Raw genomic sequence first — 27,960 nt, 5'->3', positions numbered from 1 at the left:
CACACAGGTCACAGGGAAAGGGCAATGACCAGTCAGCCCAGGGACCAGGCAGGGAACACTGGAGCCAAAGCAGGAAAGCCGGGCATCCCTGGGGCCTGGCAGGAAGCTTGACACCAGCACCACTGACAGTGTTTGATGGTGTCTGAAATCCTTTGGACACAGTCAGCAATGGCCTGGGGTTTTCCTTTGGTTAAAGTGCCAAACTGGAGAAAACAGTTCTGGGCTGCATGGCCTAGGGGTGAGCACCCTGGTGAGTCCCCAGCCCCAGGAATACAATGAAATCCAGAAGTGAAAACTCACCCAGGTGAGAACTCTCACTAGGGAGAAACTGGGGTCTTTATCAGGCCAGAGGTTGACACCTTGATGATAGATGAGGGGAGGGGCTAAGAGGGAAGGCCTATAAAAGAGCCCAATAGATGGACTCCTGTCATTTTCCTGGCTGCCAGAGCTCAGGGGAAGATCTAGTTGCACATACTGGGTTGACTCTCTCTGAAAACAGAAGAGCTCAGGGAAAGAACTAGTTCCCTAGCCTTAGTGGATTATCTCTGGAAAAAAGGACTAGAAAACCTAGGAACATGGATGCCAAAATCTGCTTTGAAAGCCTCAGAGTGGGGGCCTCCTGTCCCCTGTGCTTGGGCCATTGCATGGACCCAGTGACTTTCGAGTGTGGCCACACCTTCTGCACAGAGTGTCTTGCCAGCTCCTGGAAGGACATCTGCCCTCCAACAGCCTGCCCGGTGTGCAGCACAGCCACTGCCTTGGAAGACACGGTCCCCGACAGGGGGCTGCAGGATCTGGCTAACACTGGCAAGATGCAGAGAGCTCCCCTACTGCAGAGCCTCGGGGACCTGCCCACCTGTGACAAACACGGCCTACAGCACACCTTGTTCTGTGAGGAGGATCAGAGACCCTTGTGCGGACCCTGCTTTTTAAGCCCAGAGCACCAGAAGCACAGAGTTCTGCTCCTGGATGCGGCCGTCACTCAGTGCATGGAGAAGCTCGAGGCCACAGGCAAGAGTTTAAGGACCCAGAAGAAGAGATTTCAGATGGAATTGGGATTTGAGGAAATCCGAGAGGCGCAGTGGGAGAAGGACGGCCGCCTTCTCAAAGCCTTGCTCTTGTCTGAATATGAGAAAATGCAGCAGTTCTTGGGGGAGGAAGAAGAGATTCAACTGCAGACATTAGACCAGGAAGCAAGAGGCAATTTGGAGAACAAGAAAAGCCCCTTCCAAAAGAACCTTGGACTGCTAATGAAGCCAAAGAAGCAGCCCCTGCAGGGGCTCGAGGCTCACAAGCAGGCTGTGAAGTCTGAGTGGGAGCAAAAGCTCCACTTCTTGTCAGAGGAAAAGAAGCGACACCTGCAGAGGCTGGACCAAGAAGTCACAGACAACCTGGCCAAGTTTGAGGAGAGCAAGACCAGAATGAAGCAAGAGATCCACAAGCTGGACATGCTGATAGCAGACATAGAGAAGAATTCTGTTCAGCTTCCTCTTGAAATGCTCCAGGAGGCAAAAGGCACATTGGGAAGGAGTGAGGAGCTACTTCTTCAGAAGCCAGTGGTGGCTTCCCCGACATGGACCATGCGCCCCGTCTCCGGAATGGCAGAAACGCTGCTGACTTTCCACAGGCGTCTGTGTCTGGACCCTCAAACAGCCAATCCCCATCTGGCCCTGTCTGAAGATCTGCAGAGGGTGGAATACCGTGCTGTCCCACAGGATGTCCCCGACAACCCAGAGAGATTCGATTCTGCCCTCTGGGTCTTGGCCAAGCAAAAGTTCACTTCAGGGAGACACTACTGGGAAGTGGTGGTGGGGGAGCAGAGGGAGTGGGAGGTGGGCGTCTGTGAGGAACGGATCAGAAGGAAGGGGGATGGTGGCCAGAAGGTTCTGGGAGACAGGCTGACCCTGGCGGCCTTCACCTTTGGCAGGGACTTTCACTTGTGGCATTCAAAGCAAACTGTTCCTTCCTGCAAACCAGTTCAGAAGGTGGGCGTTTTCCTAGATTATGAAAGAGGGCACGTAGCTTTTTACAATGCTGCAGATGGAACTCTAATCTACAGTCCCCCAAATACGGCTTTTCAAGGTCCCCTTCTCCCTTGTTTCTCTCCTTGCTTTCCAAGGGGGAAAAACACCTCTGGATATCTGCTTATCTGTCCCAGGAGGGACAATGCTCAAGAAGATGATCGTTCCTAAAATGAGATTTTCTAATCCAAGCAACCAAAACAACCTCTGCAATGACTTTCCATTCATGAGAACCCTTGTTGAATTTGTCAATAAAGTTATATTAAACTTATATTATAAAGTTTATTAATTATTAATATGTTAATATTAATTAGTTAATATTAAGTTGTTATTTATTGTCAAAAGCCAAAAAAAAAAATCTTTCAAATAAAAAGTTCATCCTCTAAATATTACTTTTTGCATTAAGGTGTTTTAATTAAAATTTTCTTCTTTTTATAGAAAATATCCTTACCTTTACTTTGATTATACATCCAAGCTGTCAGTCACTTTACATTTTTTTCTGTCACTTGAACTTATTAATTTCCTTCCAAATACGTTCATGGCCAAATTAGAGGCAGTTTGTTACAACAGCATTGGGAGCTAATAGATAACAACTCTGCAATATCTACTTGAGAAATGTTTGGTTCTCAGGGGATCCTTAGCCTAAAGGTTGCTAGATGGTATTGGCAGACAGCACAAGGCACTGCAGAGAAATAACACAGGTCATAAAGGGCGGAGATCTGGCTGTGAGTCCCAGGCTGGCACTGACCAGCAGTGTGGCTTTTTGTAAGTCACTTATCCTTTTGGACTTGAGATGGTCCCTCATTTGTAAAGTGCAGCTTCTAATAATTGAACCACTCACTTTCCCAAATATTTATGAGGGCCATTTTTCAAAAGGGTAAAGTATTACATAAATGTGAGGATCTACATTTTTTTTATTAAAATCTTTTTTTTTTTTTTAACATCCTCACAGTTTCTCACAGTTTCCCTCTCATCCTTTCAGAGAATCATGTGATTCAACAAATAGTAATTTTCAAAGGGGAAAAAAAAAAAGAAAAATACTCTAAAAAAATCTCAATGCATGTGTAATATGCAATATCTATTGACCGCCCAGTTCATCAAAGGGATGGAGTAGGCGTGTCTTCTTGTTTTTTTCTATTATGTAATCATTTTAGAGCTTTCTAATTTTGTGACATCCATTTTTGATGGCTTTGTATGGGCCCTTCTTTTCATTTGCATTGTTGAGGTCTTTATGTTGTAGCCACTCTTTTGGGGAGGGGAGGGGCAAAATAGGTGGAGATATAGTGCACAAAGCCAGGCCTGGAATCAAGAAGACTGAAACTGAAATTTGGCCTTAGACACTTCTACCAGAGTGAGTCTGGGCTTAATCCTTTGACCTTTGTAAAGTAACTAGAGAAGAAAATGTCAAACCAGCCGTCTATCTTTTTTTTTTAAAAAGAAAATCTCAAATAGGGTCTTGAGGAGTCAAATACAACTGAAATCACTGAATCATCATTTCATGCATATCTTCCAATGTTTCTTTCCATTCATCAAGCTCATCTTTCCTTCCTTTTTTCTTTCTTATCTTTTTTTCTTTCTTTCATTCTTTCCTTTTTTCCTTCCTTCTTTTCTTTCTTTCCTACCCTCCTTCTTTCATTCTTCTTTTTTTCATTCTTTCCTTCCCTCCTTCCTTATTTCTTTCATTCTTGCTTTCTTGCTTGCTTGCTTTCTTTCCTTCCTTTCTCCTTTCTTTCCTTCTTTCCTGTTGCACAGGGTCACACACCTAACAAATACTTGAGGCCATATTTTAACTCAGGTCTTCCTGAGCCAGCATTTTATTGACTGTCACCTAGCTGCTTTATAATAATTACTTCTTAAAATATTTTTCTTACACTATAATTATACCCCCTACATTAATACTCCATGATTTGTTCAGCCCAAAATCTATGGGCTTCCATTTTGTTTATAATTCTCTGTTATCAGAAAAACAGCCGCTTGTTTAATCTTTTTTTTTTTTGGCTCTTTATTTTGTTCTTTATGGGGACTTTATTTTTATTTTTTCTTCATTTATAAGCCCTGTAATACAGGTCACAAAGTTAGTTGATCTCAGTGTGAATCCAAGTCTGGCACTGACTAGCTGTGTGGCTTATGCTAAGTCACTTCTCCTTTGGGACCTGAGACCTCATCTGTAAAATCGAGCTCCTAATACTTATACCACTTACTTTGCCAAATGTTTATGATGGATATTTTTCAGAATGGTAAAATATTTCATAAATGTGAGGATTTCCATTTTTTATAAAAATCTTTTGGTTTCTTATATGATAACAATTTCTCATAGTTTTCCTCTCATCCTTTCAGAGAATCAAATGCGATTCAATATACAGTATTTTTCAAAGAAAAAAGCCAGAAAAATATTCTGAAAAAAAAAATCTAAATGTATGAAGAATATGCAATATCTATAGACCTCCCACTTCTTCAAAGGGATGGAGTAATAGTAGTTTTTTCTTTATTTTGGAGTCGTTTTAAAGCTTTCTAATTTTGTGACATTTATTTTTGAGTTTATGTGTGCTCTTCTTTTCATTTACATTTTTGAGATCATGATGTAACCACTTTTTTTTTTTTTTTTGGCGGGGGGGTGGGTGGGGGGTTAGTGCACAAAGCCAGGCCTGGAATCAAGAAGACCTAAATTGAAATTTGGCATTAGACACTTACTACCTGAGTGAGTCTGGGCTGAAACCATTTGCCTTTGTAAAATGAACTGGAGAAGGAAATGACAAACTACCCCAGTATCTTCCTTTTAAGAAAATCTCAAATGGGGCATGAGGAGTCAAATACAACTGAAATCACTGAACAACACCTGCAACAACTTCACTTTACATCATTTCATGCATATGTTCCCATATTTCTCATCACACTCATCTTTCATTTCTTCCTTCCTTCCTTCCTTCCTTCCTTCCTTCCTTCCTTCCTTCCTTCCTTCCTTTCTTCCTTCCTTCCTTGTTTCCTTCCTTCCTTCTTTTCTTCTCTTTCCTTCCTTCTCTTTCCTTCCTTCCTTCCTTCCTTCCTTCCTTTTCTTTCCTTCCTTCTCTTTCCTTCCTTCCTTCCTTCCTTCCTTCCTTCCTTCCTTCCTTCCTTCCTTCCTTCCTTCCTTCCTTCCTTCTCTTTCCTTCCTTCTCTTTCCTTCCTTCCTTCCTTCCTTCCTTCCTTCCTTCCTTCCTTCCTTCCTTCCTTCCTTCCTTCCTTCCTTCCTTCCTTCCTTCCTTCCTTCTTTCATTCATTAGTTTCTTGTTGCCCAGGTTCACGCACCTAAGCAAATATTTGAGGCCATTTTTGAACTCAGGTTTTCTTATTCCTGGGCCAGTGTTCTATTGACTGTCACCTAAGAAATTTATAATCATTACTTCTTAAAACGTTTTTCTTAAAGTATAGTTATATCCCCCTACATTAATAGTCCATAGTTTGTTCCACAATCTATAAACTTCAATTTTAATTCCAATCCTTTAATATAAGAAAAAGTACCAATGTATAATTTTATTCTATATGGGAACTTTACTTTTATTTTTTCTTCCCTTATAAGCCCTGTAATGCAGTCTCTGGTTCAAAGGATATTGAAAATTTAGTCACTTAACTTGGATAATTCCAAATTGCTTTCCCAAATGGCTGTAGGATTTCACAGTTCCACCAACAATAAAATTAGTATCATCCCACAACCCCTCCTCCAATAACTATTGCCATTTTTTAGTCCTCATAGACAAATTTTACTTGTGAGAAGAAAGATAAAGTTTTCTTTCTTTTCTCTTATGACTAGTAATTTGATTAGGAATACTCTGCAATGATTCCATTGAAACTTTTAAAGTCATATCCTTTGACCACTTATCTATTGAGGAATCATGATCAGTCCTTTGTAAAAATTCAATATCATCTTCAGTTCCAAAAGCACTAACTTTTCCCCTCTCTCCCATATTCAATGAGAAGGCAAAAAAACCAAAACAGATTTTAAATCAAGCAAAAAACAACACAACTTGATCCCAAGAGTTACAAGAGTGTCTAGAGAAGTAAGCAAGAGACAAAAGATGAAATTAGAAATAAGATTCGATTTAGTACAAAAAAAATTAAAGGAAGTATCATTTAAAATAAAAACTTTATTCAAGTAGTGGATTCCCTGAAAAAAAAAACCAGAGTTCTACAAGCAAAATTCAGTGAGAGAAGAAATATAAGAATATATTAATCAAAACATTGAAAACAAAAAGAAAATATAATGTATCTGCTACCAAAATGTTGAAGAATCATTGCTCTCCTTGAATACCATAATCAAACTAAAAACTTGGACACTGTTGCAAAAGATCCTAACTCCCCTCAAACTTGCTTTTTTTGGCAGATGGCATGATGGTGTACTTAGAAAAGCCTGGGATAATCTTAGCAAGGCATAAACTAAACCAACAAGGTTCTGAGTTACTAACAAACCTCAACAGGAAGAGATAGAGAAAGAAATGCGATTGAAAACCACTATAAAATGTATAAAGTATCTGGGAGTTCAACATTTGTGCCACAGAGGTATCATGTGAATAAAACGACAAAATGCTTTTTAAACAAAAGATAGAATTCTCTATGGTCCTGCAGGAGCAGTATAGCAGTCACTCATGACTTGATCTTCCTATTGATTGATCTGAGGCTTTACCTCATTTCACTGTCTTAGCTAAACAAGTTTGATCCTCGTTCAGCAGCCTGGGGCTCTCTCCTCTCTGGGGTTCAATAGCAGTTTCAGACTCTGTAAAGGCATCCACTGAGGTGAACTATGCTATATCTCAGAACTCCCAACTAAAGCAGACCAAAAACATCTTTAGCTTCTTCCAATATCAGGGGTTACAGGTAGGGAGCACTACTCCCAGCCAAAACCCTCTGCACAGAAGTAAAAACAGACATAAATAATTGAAAATATAATAACTGCTCATATTTGGACTATGCTAGTAGAATAAAAATGATACTGTCCAAATCAACTTACATTTTCAGTGCTGTGCCAAATAGACCACGGTGTTACTTCAGAGGACTAGGAAAAATAAAAACCAATTTTATCTGGAGAAACAAAACTTCAAGGATGAAAAAGGGAACAATAATATAATGAAAATGCATTTATTTAGTGTTGACTATAGGCTAAGCAGAGCAGCCCAGGAGATAGTAAGTCCTGTCCTCAAGGGTCTTATATTCTAACTGGGAAGATATAAGATGTAAGTTAGCAAAAAAGGGATATTTTGTTAGTAGAGCTTTAATTACTGTTTTCAGAGATAGAGTTAGGAAGGAGTGATGAGAAAGGGCACATGCAGAGCAGTGCGGTGTGAAGCTAACCAGGGAATGTAGCATGATTGCTGGGATTGTAGGGTAGACGCAGTGAAAGATCACTGATCAGAACTCGGGTTTCGGGTGGGAGTTTCAGGGAGAAGCGAGGGGCTGGAGAAGCAGAAGTACTGTGGTATATGTATAATGTGCAGGAGACCAGATATGCTGAAAGGTCCCTGATTAAAAGCCATGCTCCAGACTTCCAACTAAGCCGAGAAAATAATTGGACCCAAAGGATTGTCTAAAAACCTTCCAGAAACATGTCATAAAAACTCTAAAAATATAAGAGAAGGAACAAGGTTAAAGAAAGCTAAAGAGGAGTAACTATACACACCTTTGCTAGACTAGCAATGTCACAACCCTACTGAAAATCTGAGCAGAGACAAACTGGAACGGGGGAGGGGACAGGTTGCAAGGCACAGGATCCCATCAATGCCTAGGCAATGCAGGACCACACAGGTCACAGGGAAAGGGCAATGACCAGTCAGCCCAGGGACCAGGCAGGGAACACTGGAGCCAAAGCAGGAAAGCCGGGCATCCCTGGGGCCTGGCAGGAAGCTTGACACCAGCACCACTGACAGTATTTGATGGTGACTGAAATCCTTTGGACACAGTCAGCAATGGCCTGGGGTTTTCCTTTGGTTAAAGTGCCAAACTGGAGAAAACAGTTCTGGGCTGCATGGCCTAGGTGTGAACACCATGGTGAGTCCCCAGCCCCAGGAATACAATGAAATCCAGAAGTGAAAACTCACCCAGGTGAGAACTCTCACTAGGGAGAAACTGGGGTCTTTATCAGGCCAGAGCTTGACACCTTGATGGTAGATGAGGGGAGGGGCTAAGAGGGAAGGCCTATAAAAGAGCCCACTAGATGGACTCCTGTCATTTTCCTGGCTGCCAGAGCTCAGGGGAAGAACTAGTTGCACATCCTGGGTTGACTCTCTCTGAAAACAGAAGAGCTCAGGGAAAGAACTGGTTCCCTAGCCTTAGTGGATTATCTCTGGAAAAAAGGACTAGAAAACCTAGGAACATGGATGCCAAAATCTGCTTTGAAAGCCTCAGAGTGGGGGCCTCCTGTGCCCTGTGCTTGGGCCATTGCATGGACCCAGTGACTGTCGAGTGTGGCCACACCTTCTGCACAGAGTGTCTTGCCAGCTCCTGGAAGGACATCTGCCCTCCAACAGCCTGCCCGGTGTGCAGCACAGCCACTGCCTTTGAAGACACGGTCCCCGACAGGGGGCTGCAGGATCTGGCTAACACTGGCAAGATGCAGAGAGCTCCCCTATTGCAGAGCCTCGGGGACCTGCCCACCTGTGACAATCATGGCCTACAGCACACCTTGTTCTGTGAGGAGGATCAGAGACCCTTGTGCGGACCCTGCTTTTTAAGCCCAGAGCACCAGAAGCACAGAGTTCTGCTCCTGGATGCGGCCGTCACTCAGTGCATGGAGAAGCTCGAGGCCACAGGCAAGAGTTTAAGGACCCAGAAGAAGAGATTTCAGATGGAATTGGGATTTGAGGAAATCCGAGAGGCGCAGTGGGAGAAGGACGGCCGCCTGCTCAAAGCCTTGCTCGTGTCTGAATATGAGAAAATGCAGCAGTTCTTGGGGGAGGAAGAAGAGATTCAACTGCAGACATTGGACCAGGAAGCAAGAGGCAATTTGGAGAACAAGAAAAGCCCCTTCGGAAAGAACCTTGGACTGCTAATGAAGCCAAAGAAGCAGCCCCTGCAGGGGCTCAAGGCTCAGAAGCAGGCTGTGAAGTCTGAGTGGGAGCAAAAGCTCCACTTCTTGTCAGAGGAAAAGAAGCGACACCTGCAGAGGCTGGACCAAGAAGTCACAGACAACCTGGCCAAGTTTGAGGAGAGCAAGACCAGAATGAGGCAAGAGATCCACAAGCTGGACATGCTGACAGCAGACATAGAGAAGAATTCTGTTCAGCTTCCTCTTGAAATGCTCCAGGAGGCAAAAGGCACATTGGGAAGGAGTGAGGAGCTACTTCTTCAGAAGCCAGTGGTGGCTTCCCCGACATGGACCATGCGCCCCATCTCCGGAATGGCAGAAACGCTGCTGACTTTCCACAGGCGTCTGTGTCTGGACCCTCAAACAGCCAATCCCCATCTGGCCCTGTCTGAAGACCTGCAGAGGGTGGAATACCGTGCTGTCCCACAGGATGTCCCCGACAACCCAGAGAGATTCGATTCTGCCCTCTGGGTCTTGGCCAAGCAGAAGTTCACTTCAGGGAGACACTACTGGGAAGTGGTGGTGGGGGAGCAGAAGGAGTGGGAGGTGGGCGTCTGTGAGGAACGGATCAGAAGGAAGGGGGATGATGGCCAGAAGGTTCTGGGAGACAGGCTGACCCTGGCGGCCTTCAGCTTTGGCAGGGACTTTCACTTGTGGCATTCAAAGCAAACTGTTCCTTCCTGCAAACCAGTTCAGAAGGTGGGCGTTTTCCTAGATTATGAAAGAGGGCATGTAGCTTTTTACAATGCTGCAGATGGAACTCTAATCTACAGTCCCTCAAATAAGGCTTTTCAAGGTCCCCTTCTCCCTTGTTTCTCTCCTTGCTTTCCAAAGGGGAAAAACACCTCTGGATATCTGCTTATCTGTCCCAGGAGGGACAATGCTCAAGAAGATGATCGTTCCCAAAATGAGATTTTCTAATCCAAGCAACCAAAACAACCTCTGCAATGACTCCATTCATGAGAACCCATGTTGAATTTGTCAATAAAGTTATATTAAACTTATATTATAGAGTTTATTATTTATTAATATGTTATTATTAATTAGTTAATATTAAGTTGTTATTTATTGTCAAAAGCCAAAAAACAAATCTTTCAAATAAAAAGTTTATCCTCTAAAAATTACTTTTTGCATTAAGGTGTTTTAATTAAAATTTCTTCTTTTTATAGAAAAAATATCCTTACCTTTACTTTGATTATACATCCAAGCTGTCAGTCACTTTACATTTTTTCTGTCACTTGAACTTATTAATTTCCTTCCAAATACGTTCATGGCCAAATTAGAGGCAGTTTGTTACAACAGCATTGGGAGCTAATAGATAACAACTCTGGAATATCTACTTGAGAAATATTTGGTTCTCAGGGGATCCTTAGCCTAAAGGTTGCTAGATGGTATTGGCAGACAGCAGAAGGCACTGCAGAGAAATAACACAGGTCATAAAGGGCGGAGATCTGGCTGTGAGTCCCAGGCTGGCACTGACCAGCAGTGTGGCTTTTTGTAAGTCACTTATCCTTTTGGACTTGAGATGGTCCCTCATTTGTAAAGTGCAGCTTCTAATAATTGAACCACTCACTTTCCCAAATATTTATGAGGGCCATTTTTCAAAAGGGTAAAGTATTACATAAATGTGAGGATCTACATTTTATTTTTTATTAAAATCTTTTTTTTTTTTAACATCATCACAGTTTCTCACAGTTTTCCTCTCATCCTACTGAGAATCATGTGATTCAACAAATAGTAATTTTCAAAGGGAAAAAAAGAAAGAAAAATACTCTAAAAAAATCTCAATGCATGTGCAATATGCAATATCTATTGACCTCCTGCTTCATGAAAGGGATGGAGTAGGCGTGTCTTCTTGTTTTTCTCTATTATGTAATCATTTTAGAGCTTTCTAATTTTGTGACATCCATTTTCAATATGTTTATATGGGCCCTTCTTTTCATTTGCATTGTTGAGGTCTTTATCTTGTAGCTATTGTTTTGGGGAGGGGAGGGGCAAAATAGGTGGAGAGATAGTGCACAAAGCCAGGCCTGGAATCAAGAATTCCGAAATTGAAATTTGGCCTTAGACACTTCTACCTGAGTGAGTCTGGGCTTAATCCTTTTGCCTTTGTAAAATAACTAGAGAAGAAAATGTCAAACCAGCCCACTATCTTTTTTTTTTTTTTTTTTTTTTTTTAAGAAAATCTCAAATAGAGTCTTCAGGAGTCAAATACAACTGAAATCACTGAATCATCATTTCATGCATATCTTCCAATGTTTCTTTCCATTCATCACGCTCATCTTTCCTTCCTTCCTTTTTTCTTGTCTTTCTTTCAGTCTTTCTTTCATTGTTTCCTTTTTTCCTTCCTTCTTTTCTTTCTTTCCTACCCTCCTTCTTTCATTTTTCTTTTCTTTCTTTCCTTCTTTGCTTTCTTTCTTTCCTTCCCTCCTTCCTTATTTCTTTCATTCTTGCTTTCTCTTGCTTGCTTTCTTTCCTTCCTTTTTCCTTTCTTTCCTTCTTTCCTGTTGCACAGAGTCACACACCTAACAAATACTTGAGGCCATATTTTAACTCAGGTCTTCCTGAGCCAGCATTTTATTGACTGTCACCTAGCTGCTTTATAATAATTACTTCTTAAAATATTTTTCTTACAGTATAATTATACCCCCTACATTAATACTCCATGATTTGTTCAGCCCAAAATCTATGGGCTTCCATTTTGTTTATAATTCTCTGTTATCAGAAAAACAGCCGCTTGTTTAATCTTTTTTTTTTTGGCTCTTTATTTTGTTCTTTATGGGGACTTAATTTTATTTTTTCTTCATTTATAAGCCCTGTAATACAGGTCACAAAGTTAGTTGATCTCCGAGTGAATCCAAGTCTGGCACTGACTAGCTGTGTGGCTTATGCTAAGTCACTTCTCCTTTGGGACCTGAGACCTCATCTGTAAAATCGAGCTCCTAATACTTACAACACTTACTTTGCCAAATGTTTATGATGGATATTTTTCAAAATGGTAAAGTATTTCATAAATGTGAGGATTTCCATTTTTTATAAAAATCTTTTGGTTTCTTATATGATAACAATTTCTCATAGTTTTCCTCTCATCCTTTCAGAGAATCATGTGATTCAATATACAGTATTTTTGAATGAAAAAAGCCAGAAAAATATTCTGAAAAAAAAATCTAAATGTATGAAGAATATGCAATATCTATAGACCTCAACTTCTTCAAAGGGATGGAGTAATAGTAGTTTTTTCTTTATTTTGGAGTCATTTTAAAGCTTTCTAATTTTGTGACATTTATTTTGGAGTTTATGTGTGCTCTTCTTTTCATTTACATTTTTGAGATCTTGATGTAACCACTTTTTTTTTTTTTTTTGTGGGGGGGGGGGGGGTTAGTGCACAAAGCCAGGCCTGGAATCAAGAAGACCTAAATTGAAATTTGGCATTGGACACTTACTACCTGAGTGAGTCTGGGCTGAAACCATTTGCCTTTGTAAAATGAACTGGAGAAGGAAATGATCAAACTACCCCAGTATCTTCCTTTTAAGAAAATCTCAAATGGGGCATGAGGAGTCAAATACAACTGAAATCACTGAACAACACCTGCAACAACTTCACTTTGCATCATTTCATGCATATGTTCCCATATTTCTCATCACACTCATCTTTCCTTTCTTCCTCCCTTTCTCCCTTCCCTCACTCCTTTTTTCTTTCCTCCCTCCCTCTTTCTTTCTCCCTTTCTCCATTCCTCCATCTCTCCCTCCCTCCCTTCCTTCCTTCCTTCCTTCCTTCCTTCCTTCCTTCCTTCCTTCCTTCCTTCCTTCCTTCTTCCCTTCCTTCCTTCCTTCCTTTCCTCCTTCCTTCCTTTCTTCCTTCCTTTCCTCCTTCCTTCCTTCCTTGTTTCCTTCCTTCCTTCCTTCCTTCCTTCCTTCCTCCCTCCCTCCTTCCTTCCTTCCTTCCTTCCTTCCTTCCTTCCTTCCTTCCTTCCTTCCTTCCTTCTTCCCTTCCTTCCTTCCTTCCTTCCTTCCTTCTTTCCTTCCTTCCTTCCTTCCTTCCATCTTTCTTTCTTTCCTTCCTTCCTTCCGTCTTTCTTTCTTTCCTTCCTTCCTTCTTTCTTTCCTTCCTTCCTTCTTTCTTTCATTTTTTATTTTCCTGTTACCCAGGGTCACACACCTAGCAAATATTGGAGGCCATATTTGAACTCAGGTCTTCTTACTGCTGCACCAGTGTTTTATTGACTGTCACCTAGTCATTACTTCTTAAAAGATTTCCCTTAAAGTATAGTTATATCATTATACAATACTTCATAACTTGTTTAGACATTCGACAGTCTACGGGCTTCCATTTTATTTCTAATTCTTTGTTATCAGAAAAAGTACCACAATCAATATTTTGTTCTTTGTGGGGACTTTATTTTTAGTTTTTCTTCACTTATAAGCCTTGTAATGGAGCCTCTGGTTCAAAGGATATTGAAATTTTAGTCACTTAACTTGGAAAATTCCAAATTGCTTTCCCGAATGGTTGCAACATTTCACAGTTCCACCAACAATAAAATTAATATGTCTATCATCCCATAACTTCTCCACCATTACATATTGACATTTTTTGGTCCTCTTAGCCAAATTTTACTTGTGAGATGAAACATGAAAGTTTTTTTTCCTTTTCTCTTATGACTAGTAATTTGATTAGGAATACTCTGCAATGATTCCTTGGAGACTTTTAAAGCCATATCCTTTGACCACTTATCTATTGAGGAATCATGATTAGTCCTTTGTAAAAATTCAATTCCAACTTCATTTCCAAAAGCACAATTCCCCCTCTCTTCCATATTCAATGAGAAAACAAAAAAAACAAAACCCATGCGACATCAAGCAACACAAAAAGAAAAACTGGATCACAAGAGCCATAAGAGGGTCTAGAGAACTAAGCAAGAGACAAAAGATGAAATTAGAAATAAGACTAGGATTTAGTACAAAAAAATTAAAGGAAGAATCATTTAAAATAAAAACTCAAAAAGTAGTGAATTTCCTGAAAAAAAACAAACAAACAAACAGAATTCAACAAACAAAATTCAGATATTGAGACAAGAGATCTAAGAATTAATTAATCAAAGGATTGAAAAATAAAAGAAAATATAATGTATCCGCCATCAAAATCAGCTGACTTGAAAAACAGGTTGAGATGACATCATTGAAGCATCACTGGTTTCCTTGAATACCGTAATCAAACTAAAAGCTTGGACACTGTTTTCAAAAGGTCCTAACTCTCCTCAAACTTGCTATAATCCCAGAAAAAAATATTGTTTTAGAGATGCCATATGTAACAACAACAAAATATAAATAAATGGAAGAAATATTCATAGGCAAAGAAAATGATTGCTTTTTGGCAGATGGCATGATGGTGTACTTTAAAAAGTCTGGAAAAGTCTTAGCAGGGCATGAAATAAGCCAACAAGAGCCATTACCTGTTCTGAGGTTAAGCTCAGCAGAAAGAGACAGAGAAAGAAATGATTCAAAACAATTATAAAATGGGTAAAATATTTGTGTCACAGATTTGTGTCACAGGGGAATCAGATGAATAAAACCACAAAATACATTTAAAAAGATAGAATTCTGCACATGAGTACAGCAGTCACTCATGACTTGATCCTCCTATTGACTGATCTGAAGCTTTAACATGTAACTTAGCTAAACAAGTTTGATTCTCCCTGAGCAGCCTGGGGCGCTCTCCTCTCTGGGGTTCAATAGAAGTTTCACACTTAGTAAAGACAAGACATCCACTGAGGTAAAGGATGCTAAACTGGAATGGGGGAGGGGGGAGGTTGCAAGGCACAGGATCCCATCAATGCCTAGGCAATGCAGGACCACACAGGTCACAGGGAAAGGGCAATGACCAGTCAGCCCAGGGCCCAGGCAGGGAACACTGGAGCCAAAGCAGGAAAGCAGGGCATCCCTGAGGCCTGGCAGGAAGCTTGACACCAGCAAAACTGACAGTATTTGATGTTGTCTGAAATCCTTTGGACACAGTCAGCAATGACCTGGGGTTTTCCTTTGGTTAAAGTGCCAAACTGGAGAAAACAGTTCTATGCTGCATGGCCTAGGTGTGAACACCATGGTGAGTCCCCAGCCCCAGGAATACAATGAAATCCAGAAGTGAAAACTCACCCAGGTGAGAACTCTCACTAGGGAGAAACTGGGGTCTTTATCAGGCCATAGGTTGACACCTTGATGGTAGATGAGGGGAGGGGCTAAGAGGGAAGGCCTATAAAAGAGCCCACTAGATGGACTCCTGTCATTTTCCTGGCTGCCAGAGCTCAGGGGAAGAACTAGTTGCACATCCTGGGTTGACTCTCTCTGAAAACAGAAGAGCTCAGGGAAAGAACTAGTTCCCTACCCTTAGTGGATTATCTCTGGAAAAAAGGACTAGAAAACCTAGGAACATGGAAGCCAAAATCTGCTTTGAAAGCCTCAGAGTGGGGGCCTCCTGTCCCCTGTGCTTGGGCCATTTCATGGACCCAGTGACTCTCGAGTGTGGCCACACCTTCTGCACAGAGTGTCTTGCCAGCTCCTGGAAGGACATCTGCCCTCCAACAGCCTGCCCGGTGTGCAGCACAGCCACTGCCTTTGAAGACACGGTCCCCGACAGGGGGCTGCAGGATCTGGCTAACACTGGCAAGATGCAGAGAGCTCCCCTACTGCAGAGCCTCGGGGACCTGCCCACCTGTGACAAACACGGCCTACAGCACACCTTGTTCTGTGAGGAGGATCAGAGACCCTTGTGCGGACCCTGCTTTTTAAGCCCAGAGCACCAGAAGCACAGAGTTCTGCTCCGGGATGCGGCCGTCACTCAGTGCATGGAGAAGCTCGAGGCCACAGGCAAGAGTTTAAGGACCCAGAAGAAGAGATTTCAGATGGAATTGGGATTTGAGGAAATCCGAGAGGCGCAGTGGGAGAAGGACGGCTGCCTTCTCAAAGCCTTGCTCGTGTCTGAATATGAGAAAATGCACCAGTTCTTGGGGGAGGAAGAAGAGATTCAACTGCAGACATTAGACCAGGAAGCAAGAGGCAATTTGGAGAACAAGAAAAGCCCCTTCCGAAAGAACCTTGGACTGCTAATGAAGCCAAAGAAGCAGCCCCTGCAGGGGCTCAAGGCTCAGAAGCAGGCTGTGAAGTCTGAATGGGAGCAAAAGCTCCACTTCTTGTCAGAGGAAAAGAAGCAACACCTGCAGATGCTGGACCAAGAAGTCACAGACAACCTGGCAAAATTTGAGGAGAGCAAGACCAGAATGAAGCAAGAGATCCACAAGCTGGACATGCTGACAGCAGACATAGAGAAGAATTCTGTTCAGCTTCCTCTTGAAATGCTCCAGGAGGCAAAAGGCACATTGGGAAGGAGTGAGGAGCTACTTCTTCAGAAGCCAGTGGTGGCTTCCCCGACATGGACCATGCGCCCTGTCTCCGGAATGGCAGAAACGCTGCTGACTTTCCACAGACGTCTGTGTCTGGACCCTCAAACAGCCAATCCCCATCTGGCCCTGTCTGAAGACCTGCAGAGGGTGGAATACCGTGCTGTCCCACAGGATGTCCCCGACAACCCAGAGAGATTCGATTCTGCCCTCTGGGTCTTGGCCAAGCAGAAGTTCACTTCAGGGAGACACTACTGGGAAGTGGTGGTGGGGGAGCAGAGGGAGTGGGAGGTGGGCATCTGTGAGGAACGGATCAGAAGGAAGGGGGATGATGGCCAGAAGGTTCTGGGAGACAGGCTGACCCTGGCGGCCTTCACCTTTGGCAGGGACTTTCACTTGTGGCATTCAAAGCAAACTGTTCCTTCCTGCAAACCAGTTCAGAAGGTGGGCATTTTCCTTGATTATGAAAGAGGGCACGTAGCTTTTTACAATGCTGCAGATGGAAGTCTAATCTACAGTCCCCCAAATACGGCTTTTCAAGGTCCCCTTCTCCCTTGTTTCTCTCCTTGCTTTTCAAGGGGTAAAAACACCTCTGGATATCTGCATATCTGTCCCAGGAGGAACAATGCTCAAGAAGATGATCGTTCCCAAAATGAGATTTTCTAATCCAAGCAACCAAAACAACCTCTGCAATGACTTTCCATTCATGAGAACTGTTGTTGAATATGTCAATAAAGTTATATTAAACTTATATTATAAAGTTTATTATTTATTAATATGTTATTATTAATTAGTTAATATTAAGTTGTTATTTATTTGTCAAAAGCCAAAAAAAAAAAAAAAAAGAAAAAATCTTTCAAATAAAAAGTTTATCCTCTAAAAATTACTTTTTGCTTTAAGGTGTTTTAATTAAAATTTTTCTTCTTTTTATATAAAATATCTTTACCTTTACTTTGATTATACATCCAAGCTGTCAGTCACTTTTCATTTTTTCTGTCACTTGAACTTATTAATTTCCTTCCAAATACGTTCATGGCCAAATTAGAGGCAGTTTGTTACAACAGCATTGGGAGCTAATAGATAACAACTCTGGAATATCTACTTGAGAAATGTTTGGTTCTCAGGGGATCCTTAGCCTGAAGGTTGCTAGATGGTATTGGCAGACAGCAGAAGGCACTGCAGAGAAATAACACAGGTCATAAAGGGCGGAGATCTGGCTGTGAGTCCCAGGCTGGCACTGACCAGCAGTGTGGCTTTTGGTAAGTCACTTATCCTTTTGGACTTGAGATGGTCCCTCATTTGTAAATTGCAGCTTCTAATATTTGTACCACTTACTTTCCCAAATTTTTATGAGGGCCATTTTTCAAAAGGGTAAAGTATTACATGAATCTGAGGATCTAGATTTTTTTTATTAAAATCTTTTTCTTTTTTTTTTTTTTAACATCATCACAGTTTCTCACAGTTTTCCTCTCATCCTTTCAGAGAATCGTGTGATTCAACAAATAGTAATTTTCAAAGAGAAAAAAACAGAAAAATACTCTAAAAAAATCTCAATGCATGTATAATATGCAATATCTATTGACCTCCCCGTTCATCAAAGGCATGGAGTAGGGGTTATCTTCTTGTTTTTCTCTATTATGTAATTATTTTAGAGCTTTCTAATTTTGTGACATCCATTTTTGATGTCTTTGTATGGGCCCTTCTTTTCATTTGCATTGTTGAGGTCCTTATGTTGTAGCCACTGTTTTGGGGAGGGGAAGGGCAAAAGAGGTGGAAACATATGCACAAAGCCAGGCCTGGAATCAAGAAGATCTAAAATGAAATTTGGCCTTAGACGCTTTCCTTAATTATGAAGGAGGGCACATAGCTTTTTCCAATGCTGCAGATGGAACTCTAATCTACAGTCCCCCAAAATGAGATTTTCTAATCCAAGCAACCAAAACAACCTCTGCAATGACTTTCCATTCAGGAGAACCCATGTTGAATATTTTAATAAATTTATGTCATTGTCAAAAGCCAAAAAAAAAGAAAAGAAAAGAAAAACCTTCCAATTAAAAACTTCATTCTCTAAAAATTATTTTTTGCATCAAGGTGTTGTACTTAAGAAGTTTCCTTCTTTTTATAGAAAACAATCCTTACCTTTATTTTGAATTTAAATTCAAGTTGTCAGTCCCTTTACATTTTCCTATCACTTGAATTTATTAATTTCCTTTCAAATATGTTCATTACACAAATTTGAGGCAGTTTGTTACACAGAATTGTGATCTAATTGATAATGCAGTGGATAGATCACACAGTTCCTGAAGTCAGGAGGATCTGAGTTCAAATTTGGCCTCAAAAACTTAATACTGTCTAGGTGTGTGATTCTGGGCAAGTCACTTAACCCCAATTGTCTCAGCAAAAACAAACAAACAAACAAACAAACAACAACAACAAAGAAAAAAAAAAAAAGAGGGAACTCCTAGAGAGCCAGAACTCTGGAGAAGTATATTTGAAACAAGATAATAACTCAGTGGAATTGATGAGATGATGGTTCTTTAGTTCACACATATTTAGTACTTAGCATGGTGATGCAGTTAACTCTACCCCGGGACGCATCCATTGGATATCTCCTATCAATTTCTGAAAGTTATTTAATGTGTTCAACTTCTCTGTTGTTTTTGTTCTGTAAGCACCTTAGGATATACTTCATATCCTAAATATTGAAAAGGAGCATGTCTTTGAATCTTTTCTGAAGCTATGTGCAATTTATAATTCCTTAGTGTTTCTATGGTTTTTATAGACATGCTTATAACATTTGTTCCTCAGGTGCACATCCCAATATATCATCCATATAATGTAACAATATTACTTTTGGAAATGCTTTTCTTACTGGACTAAGAGCAGTAGCAACATACATTTGACACATAGTAGCTCTGTTTTTCATTCCCTGTGGCAAACCTGTCCATTCATATCTTTTATAAGGCTCAGCTAAGTTAATGCTGGGCACTGAAAAGGCAAATCTTTTCATATCCTCCTTATCTAGAGGGATAGAATAGAAACAATCCTTAATGTCTATAACCCACAGAGGCCATTCTCTAGGCAACTGAGTAGGAGATGGAAGTCCAGACTGAAGAGTTTCCATAGTTTCCATCTGTTCATTTACCTTTCTTAAATCAGTCATCATCCTCCATTTTCCAGATTCCTTTTTTACAACAAATACTGGGGAATTCCAAGGACTTAGAGAAGGTTGTAAGTGTCCTTGGTCAAGTTGTTCCTGTACTATATCTAGTAAGGCCTGAATTTTATTGTTACCTAAGGGCCACTGTTCTATCCACACTGGTGTATCAGTTTTCTATTGGATAGGAACAGGTGAAAGTGGTGGCCGGCCTTCAATAGCAGCCCTGCTTAAAAAACCGAAGTACTCATTTATGATCCTAATTGTTTTAAAATGTCTCTTCCCCACAAATTGATGGGGATTTCTTCAGCTACAAAAGGAATAAAAACTCCTGTTTCACCTTCAAATATCCATCTCAAAGGGGTAGCACTAACTTCAACTGCTATTGATCCTCCTACCCCAGACATGTAGGTGTCTGCCTTAGTCTTTGGCCAGTGACTGGGCCAGTTGGCATCTCTAATGACTGTGAGATCTGCACCTGTGTCTACCAATCCTTCTAATGATATGTCATTTATACAGATGGTGAGCATAGGTCGGTCAGCTGCCAGAGCTGCTGTCCAGTATATTCCTGGGTTTTGCTGCTTGGAGTCAGAATCTGGGTGACTGTCACCAGGTTGCTTATTAGGAGTCTGAATCAGTAAACCTGATGCTACTACTTCCCCTGGTTGATAAGTCACACTTTGTCTACCTGAATTAGTGACTGGGATATTATCTACACATTCCCCAGTTTCCCACATCAGTGTATGGATGGACACTGTCTTGTAAGTACTCTCAGGAGGTGAAATGGTCAAGCCTACTGTGCCTGGAGGCCAGGGATCCATAGGCTGGAGAGGAACAGATTTCACCTCTCCAGGGGGTATCTCAATTGTCCCAGCTACATACAACTCTATCCTCCCTAATTGTAATCCCTTTCTCCCATCAGCTTGCTTCCTGTGTGATTGATCTGAAGTGGCAGGACACCCCTGAGACCGTGAAAAACATTACCTTTGTTTGAAACTCGGTCTGCAGTCAGAACTGTGTTGCTAGCTTTTCACCCCCTAATGCAGATAATATTTACACCCCCAGATGTGTTGCTCTCCACCACCTAAGACCTTGACAACTTGATAAACATGAAGAAATATTGTCTTACTGCTTGTCTGGGAATGGAATTCTTAAATGTGATAACCTTTACCTCCTGTCTGGAAAAGGAATTCTATTATCATAATGAATGTTCCAAGGAACCTCTGTCGATTTTTCTATAATATATGTCTCTGAAAGTGATTGGCAATGACCCCTGGTCCAGACTGGGTTCAGTACTGGCTAGTGCTCAATAAACACTCTTATCTGTCCTTACTTTGGCTGTCTTGTATATGTGGGCATTTCATTTGGAAGCTCCCCAGAGAGATAGCCTTTGGCTCTGTTCAATAGCCAGTCCCTTTCCCTGGAGGAGGAAGGGGGCTACCGTCTCTAGGGGGGGTGGCCACCAAGAAGATGTTCCTCGGCCCCAGACCTCGGTAACCCACTTTTGCATACTGGGAGAGGAGACATAAATTTGACTCAGTTGGCTTTGAGCATTCTGGGAACCGGTTCAATTTTGGGTGAATACTGTAGGATAGTAGGTGGCTATGCTGGACGCAAGAACAGTGCTCCCTAGTGACCTCCCTGAGATGCTGTTGGAGTGCCCTGGCTGGCTGATTGTATGTTGTGTTCCAGATATGTTTGTCTACTGTCTCTTTGTGTTTAAGTGTACCTGTGTCTATCTGGTTCTGTGTGCCAGTGGCACAACTCTGGTTCTGAGTGCCTTTTTCCACTATCTGGTTATCTCTGGGCATTCTTTGTGCAGGCAGAGAAATGCACCAAAAGCCTAAAAAGTTCCATTTGGATTCTGAGAGGGAAGACTCTCGAGCTATAACTTCCCTGAGGGCTATTCTAAGGTTTCCAGATAACCCCTAGTCTATATGTGTTAATATTGTTGTAGTAGTGCTGTCTATGTCTATGTGATTTGTGTTTTGCGTTTGTGACTTGTCTGTCTGTTGTGTTGATTTAAAGAACACCCTTTCATATGATTTAACTTTTTATTGACAGTACATATGCATGGGTAATTTTTATAACATTATCCCTTGCACTCACTTTTGTTCCAACTTTTCCCTTCCCTCCCTCCACCTTCTACCCTAGATGGCAGGCAGTCTCATACATGTTAAATGTGTTATAGTATATCCTAGATACAATATATGTGTGCAGAACCAAATTTCTTGTTACACAGGAAGAATCGGATCCAGAAGATAAAGATAACCTGGGACGAAAAACAAAAATGCAAACAGTTTACACGCATTTTCCAGTGTTCCTTCTCTTGGTGTAGCTGATTCTGTTTATCACTGATCAATTTGTTCTGAATTAGATCCCTTTGTTGAAGATACCAACTTCCATCAGAATACATCCTTATACAGTATTGTTGTTGCAGTGTATGTATAATAATCTCCTGGTTCTGCTCATTTCACTCAGCATCACTTCATGTAAGTCTCTCTAGGTCTTTCTAAAAATATCCTGCTGGTCATTTCTTACAGAACAATAACATTCCATAACATTCATATACCACAATTTAGCCAACCATTCTCCAATTGATGGGCATCCATTCATTTTCCAGTTTTTAGCCACTACAAAAAGGGCTGCCACAAACATTCTTGCACATACAGGTCCCTTTCCCTTCTTTAGTATTTCTTTGGGATATAAGCCCAGTAATAGCACTGCTGAGTCAAAGGGTATGCACAGTTTGATAACTTTTTGGGCATAATTCTAGATTGCTCTCCAGAATGGTTGGATTCTCTCAACACTCCACCAACAATGCATCAGTGTCCCAGTTTTCCCACATCCCCTCCAACAATTTATCATTATTTTTTCTTGTTATCTTAGCCAGTCTGACAGGTGTGTAGTAGTGGTATCTCAGTCGTCTTAATTTGCATTTCTCTGATCAGTAGTGATTTGGAACACCCTTTCATATGATTAAATAGGTTCAATTTCATCATCTGACAATTGTCTGTCCATATCCTTTGACCATTTATCAATTGGAGAATGGCTTGATTTCTTATAAATTAGAATAAATTCTCTATATATTTTGGAAATGAGGCCTTTATCGCAACCTTTAACTGTAAAAATGTTTTCCCAGTTTATTGCCTCCCTTGTAATCTTGTTTGCATTAGTTTTGTTTGTACAAAGGCTTTTTAATTTGATATAATCAAAATTTTCTATTCTGTGATCAATAATGATCTCTAGTCTTCTTTGGTCACAAATTCCTTCCTCCTCCACAAGTCTAAGAGGTAAACTATCCTGTGTTCTTTGAATTTATTTATGATCTCATTCTTTATACCTAAGTCATGGACCCATTTTGATCTTATCTTGGTATACAGTGTTAAGTGTGGATCCATGCTTAGTTTCTGCCATACTAATTTCCAGTTTTTCCAGCAGTTTTTGTCAAATAGCGAATTCTTATGCCAAAAGTTGTGATCTTTGGGTTTTTCAAACACTAGATTGCTATAGTTATTGACTATTTTGTCTTGTGAATCTAACCTATTTCACTGATTAATTAATCTATTTTTTAGCCAATACCAAATGATTTTGGTGACTGCTGCTTTATAAAATAGTTTTAGGTCTGGTACAGCTAGGTCACCTTCATTTGATTTTTTTTTTTTTTTTATGAATTCCCTTGAAATTCCTGATTTTTTGTTCTTCCATATGAATTGTGTTGTTATTTTTTCTAGGTCATTAAAATAGTTACTTGGGAGTCTGATTGGTATAGCACTAAATAAATATATTAGTTTAGGGAGTATTGTCATCTTTATTATATTCGCTCAACCTATCCAAGAGCACCTAATATTTTTTTCAATTAATGAAATCTGACTTTATTTGCGTGGAAAGTGTTTTGTAATTTTGTTCCTATAATTCCTGACTTTCCTTTGCCAGATAGATTACCAAATATTTTATGCTATCAGCAGTTGTTTTGAATGGAATTTCTCTTTGTATCTCTTGCTGTTGGATTTTGTTGGTGATGTATAAAAATGCTGAAGGTTTATGTGGATTTATTTTGTATCCTGCAACTTTGCTAAAGGGGTGGATTATTTCTAATAGTTTTTTAGATGGTTCTCTGGGGTTCTCTAAGTATACCATCATATCATTTGCAAAGAGTGATAATTTGGTTTCCTCATTACCTACTCTAATTCTTTTAATCTCTTTCTTTACTCTTATTGCATAATAATGGTGATAGTGGGCAACCTTGTTTCACTCCTGGTCTTACTGGGAATAGTTCCAGTTTATCCCTATTACATATGATGCTTACTGATGGTTTTAAATATGCTCCTGATTACTTTAAGGAAAAGTCCATTTATTCCTATACTCTCGTGTGTTTTTTATTAGAAATGGATGTTGGATTTTATCAAATGATTTTTCTGCATCTATTGAGATGATCATATGGTTTTTGTTACTTTGGTTATTGACATAGTCAATTATGCTAATAGTTTTCATAATATTGAACCAACCTGCATTCCTGGTATAAATCCTACTTGGTTATAGTGTATTATCCTAGGGATGATTTTCTGTAATCTTTTTGCTAATATTTTATTTAAGATTTTAGCATCACTATTCATTAGGGAGTTTGGTCTATAATTTTCTTTCTCTGTTTTCAACCTCCCTGGTTTAGGTATCAGTACCATGTCTGTGTCATAAAAGGAATTTGGTAGGACTCCTTCAATCCCTATTTTTTCAAATAGCTTATGTAGCATTGAGTTCATTGTTCTTTAAATGTTTGGTAGAATTCACATGTAAATCCATCTGGTCCTGGGAATTTTTTCTTAGGGAATTGATTAATAGCTTGTTCTATTTCTTTTTCTAAGATGGGACTGTTTAACCAATTTACTTCTTCCTCTGTTAATCTGGGCAAGCTATATTTTTGAATGTATTCTTCCATTTCATTTAAGTTATTGAATTTATTGCCATAAAGTTGGGCAAAGTAACTCCTAATTATTTCCTCTTCATTAGTGGTGAGTTCACCTTTTTCATTTTTAAGACTAACAATTTGATTTTCCTCTTTCCTTTTTTAAATCAGATTTACTGAGGGTTTACCTATTTTGTTGGCTTTTTTCATAGAACCACCTCTTAGTTTAATTAATTCATTCAATAGTTTTTTACTTTCAATTTTATTAATCTCACCTTTTATTTTTAGGATTTCAAGTTTCGTGTTTGTGTGGGGTTTTTAATTTGTTCCTTTTCTAATATTTTTAGTTGCAAGCCCAATTCATTGACCTTCTCTTTCTCTATTGTATGCAAGTAGGCTTCTAGAGATATAAAATTTCCCAATATTACCATTTTGGCTGCATCCCACACATTTTGGTATAATATCTAGTTATTGTCATTTTCTTGGGTGAAATTATTTATTATGTTTATGATTTGCTGTTTTACCCAATCATTCTTTAGTATGAGATTATTTAGTTTCCAATTATTTTTTAGTCTATTTTCCCCTGGCTTTTTATTGAATGTAATTTTTATTGCATCATGATATGAAAATGATGCATTTACTATTTTTGCCTTACTGCATTTGAATTTGAGGTTTTTATGTCCTAATATATGGTCAGTTTTTGTAAAGGTTCCATGAATTGCTGAGAAGAAAGTGTTCTGTCTGCCTTTAGTTTTCACCAAAGATCTATCATATCAAACTTTTCTAGTATTCTATTTACCTCTTTGACTTTTTATTTATTTTGTGGTTTGATTTATCTAATTCTGAGAGAGCAAAGTTGAGATCTCCCGCTATTATAGTTTTGCTGTTTATTTCTTCTTGCATTAGATGCTATACCACTTGGTGCCTATATGTTTAATATTGATATTGCTTCATTATCTATGCTACCCTTTAGCAAGATATAGTGCCCTTCTTTATCTCTATTAATTAGATCAATTTTTGCTTTTGCTTAATATGAGATCAGGATGGCTACCCCTGCTTTTTTGACTTCACCTGAAGTGAATTCTGTTCCAACCTTTTACTTTTACTCTGTATGTATCACCCTGCTTCAAGTGTGTTTCCTGTAAACAACATATTGTAGGATTCTGGCTTTTAATCCAGTCTGCTAACCACTTCCTCTTTATGAGGGAGTTTACCCCATTCACATTTATGGTGAAAATGACTAATTTGTTAACTCCTGCTTTTGCTTTTCTCCTTTTTGTCTCCCTTGCCCCCCTCCCCAGTATTAAACTTGTGAGTACCACTTGCTTCCCACAGCCCTCCCTTTTTATATCCCTCTCCCACTTTAGAATTCCTCCCCCTTTTTTACCTTTTTTCCTCCCAATTTCTGTATTCACTTCAACTTAGCTTCCTCCTTCCCTTTTCACTTTTCTCCTCCCACTTTTCAATGAGGTGGGAGAAGTTTCACCATAAATCCAATATGTCTAAAATTTTTCTCTTTAAGCCAATTCTGATGAGAGTAAGATACATACTGTGTTCATCCCCCTCCATTCTTTCTCTCAGATATAATAGGTTTACTTTGTCTCTTTGTGAGATTTAGTACCTCCACTTTACCCTTTTTCTGGTACAATTTCTTTTCCAACTCTAGTTTCTAGAACAAGTTATACATGTGTTCTTTATATATTTTTATAACAGAAATATAGTTCCCAAGTTTTCTTTTTACCTTTTTAGGTTTCTCTTGAGTCCTATATTTGGAGATCAAACTTTTTGTTTAGTTCTGGTTTTTTTTTCATCAGAAATCGATGAAATTAACCTATTTCATTGAATGTCCATCTTCTTCCCTGGAAAAAGTGGTCATTTTGGCTGGGTAAGTAATTCTTGTCTGCATACCAAGTTCCGTAGCCTTTTGGAATATCAGATTTCAGGCCCTTGGATCCTTTAATGTGGATGCTGTTAAATTCTGAGTAATCCTTATTGTGGCTCCTCTATATTTGAATTGATTTTTTTCTAATAGCTTGTAGTATTTTTAACTTGGTCTGATAGTTCTGGAATTTAGCCACAATATTTCTTGGAGTTTTGATTTTAGGGTCTCTTTCAGTATTTGAGCGATGAATTCTTTCAATGTCTATTTTACCCTCTGTTTCTATAACATCTGGGCAGTTCTCTTTGATAATTTCCTGGAAAATAGTGTCCAGGCTCTTTGTTAGGTGCCATTCTCAAACCTAACTATCACTAATCAATCCTGGTTCCTAGGTCTAATCAGAGAAACTCTGGCAAATATTACAAATCTTACCTCTGTTTTGAGGTCTCCAGAGTCCTCCAGCTGCTTTCTCATATGGACGTATTTTGAGTACAACAGAGCACCAAAGAGTTTTGGCAGGCAAGCTTAGACTTTATTCACATGGTTTATAGCTCACTCTATGACCTCCTGCACTCTCTTAGTATCGAACCCCAGTGCTGAACTCCAGATGGAAAGGAGATGAAAAAAAGGAGGGTCAAGCCCTTCCTCCTCCTTCCTTAAGAATTCTCTCTTAAGATTCTGCAAGAATCCTAACACTCCTCTGAGCTTATATAGGGACTATGAGTTCACAGGCACAAGCCAATTGATGATGGAGATTACATCTCGAACTTTACTAGAGATCCAAGTAATTAGGATTCCCTGCTGTGGCTGGAGGTCACACCCATGGGGGAAGTCGTTATATACTCATACTCCAGGGACCTCAAGACCATTGTCCTGCTTACATCCCAATTGTGCTTGCCAGACCTCTCTAATGGACCCTTACAAATCCCCTTTCTTTCAAAGAAGGGACCATTCATCTCATATCAAGCTATTTAGCATTAGCTATAGTTTGCTTGATCAACAACATCACCAAGTATCATGCTCAAGGAGGTAGGAAGCAACAGACCAATAGGCCAAAGGTATGACAGTGAGAACTAGGCTCAACTGTTGCCATAACCAAACACAATGTTTAACCCACTCAAAAGAGTCATGCCCAAAGAGAGAAGATATCAAAGAGGCAGGATGTCAATGAAATGGGATGTCACCATGATAGGATGTTATAATTCTGCACAATTCTCACAATTCTAGTACAATTGTACTGCATATCACCCAAAACAGTCCATTTTAGCTGCTACACCGGAGTTGGTTCTGTTGTCTCTGGTGTCATGGTCAGGAGGGACTTTGCTGCCATCAGCATCTGGAGGGCTGCTGACATCTGACTGGTCGCTCAGGGCTGTTTTCTGGTCCTTCTTTTGGATCCCCAGGTCACTCCTCTGTTGTTGGATCTGCATCTAGAATGAAAAGAATGTATTCGGGACTCCAAACCCTAACCCAATTTGGGCCTTTGCAAATGCCATCCAGGCCTTTCCACATCATTGTGGAAAGAAAGTTCTTGTCAAAAAAACAAACAAAAGTCAGT

General features: G+C 40.0%; 2 protein-coding genes and 1 pseudogene across 2 annotated transcripts; all 3 read left to right on the top strand.

The window, feature by feature from the left end:
* Positions 1-575: 575 nt before the first annotated feature.
* LOC141562071 (putative E3 ubiquitin-protein ligase TRIML1) lies at positions 576-6,387 on the top strand. Its single transcript, XM_074302090.1, has 2 exons — positions 576-1,985; positions 6,379-6,387. Exons 1-2 carry the CDS (start codon positions 576-578, stop codon positions 6,385-6,387), a joined length of 1,419 nt encoding a protein of 472 aa, XP_074158191.1.
* A 1,974-nt stretch (positions 6,388-8,361) lies between these two features.
* Positions 8,362-10,013, top strand: LOC141562070 (putative E3 ubiquitin-protein ligase TRIML1). Its single transcript, XM_074302089.1, has one exon. The coding sequence runs from the start codon at positions 8,362-8,364 to the stop codon at positions 9,991-9,993; it is 1,632 nt and encodes a 543-aa protein (XP_074158190.1). The 3' UTR covers positions 9,994-10,013.
* A 5,484-nt stretch (positions 10,014-15,497) lies between these two features.
* Positions 15,498-17,129, top strand: LOC141562069 (putative E3 ubiquitin-protein ligase TRIML1 pseudogene; annotated as a pseudogene).
* The last annotated feature ends 10,831 nt before the right edge of the window (positions 17,130-27,960 follow it).

Source organism: Sminthopsis crassicaudata, chromosome 3 (genome assembly GCF_048593235.1).
Source record: "Sminthopsis crassicaudata isolate SCR6 chromosome 3, ASM4859323v1, whole genome shotgun sequence".
In the NCBI taxonomy this organism is placed as follows: Eukaryota; Metazoa; Chordata; class Mammalia; order Dasyuromorphia; family Dasyuridae; genus Sminthopsis; species Sminthopsis crassicaudata.
This window is presented reverse-complemented; position numbering and strand designations above follow the sequence as displayed.

Coding starts and splice junctions, on each gene's coding strand:
- LOC141562071 (XM_074302090.1), top strand. CDS start 576: ATGGATGCCAAAATCTGCTTTGAAAGCCTCAGAGTGGGGGCCTCCTGT.
- LOC141562070 (XM_074302089.1), top strand. CDS start 8,362: ATGGATGCCAAAATCTGCTTTGAAAGCCTCAGAGTGGGGGCCTCCTGT.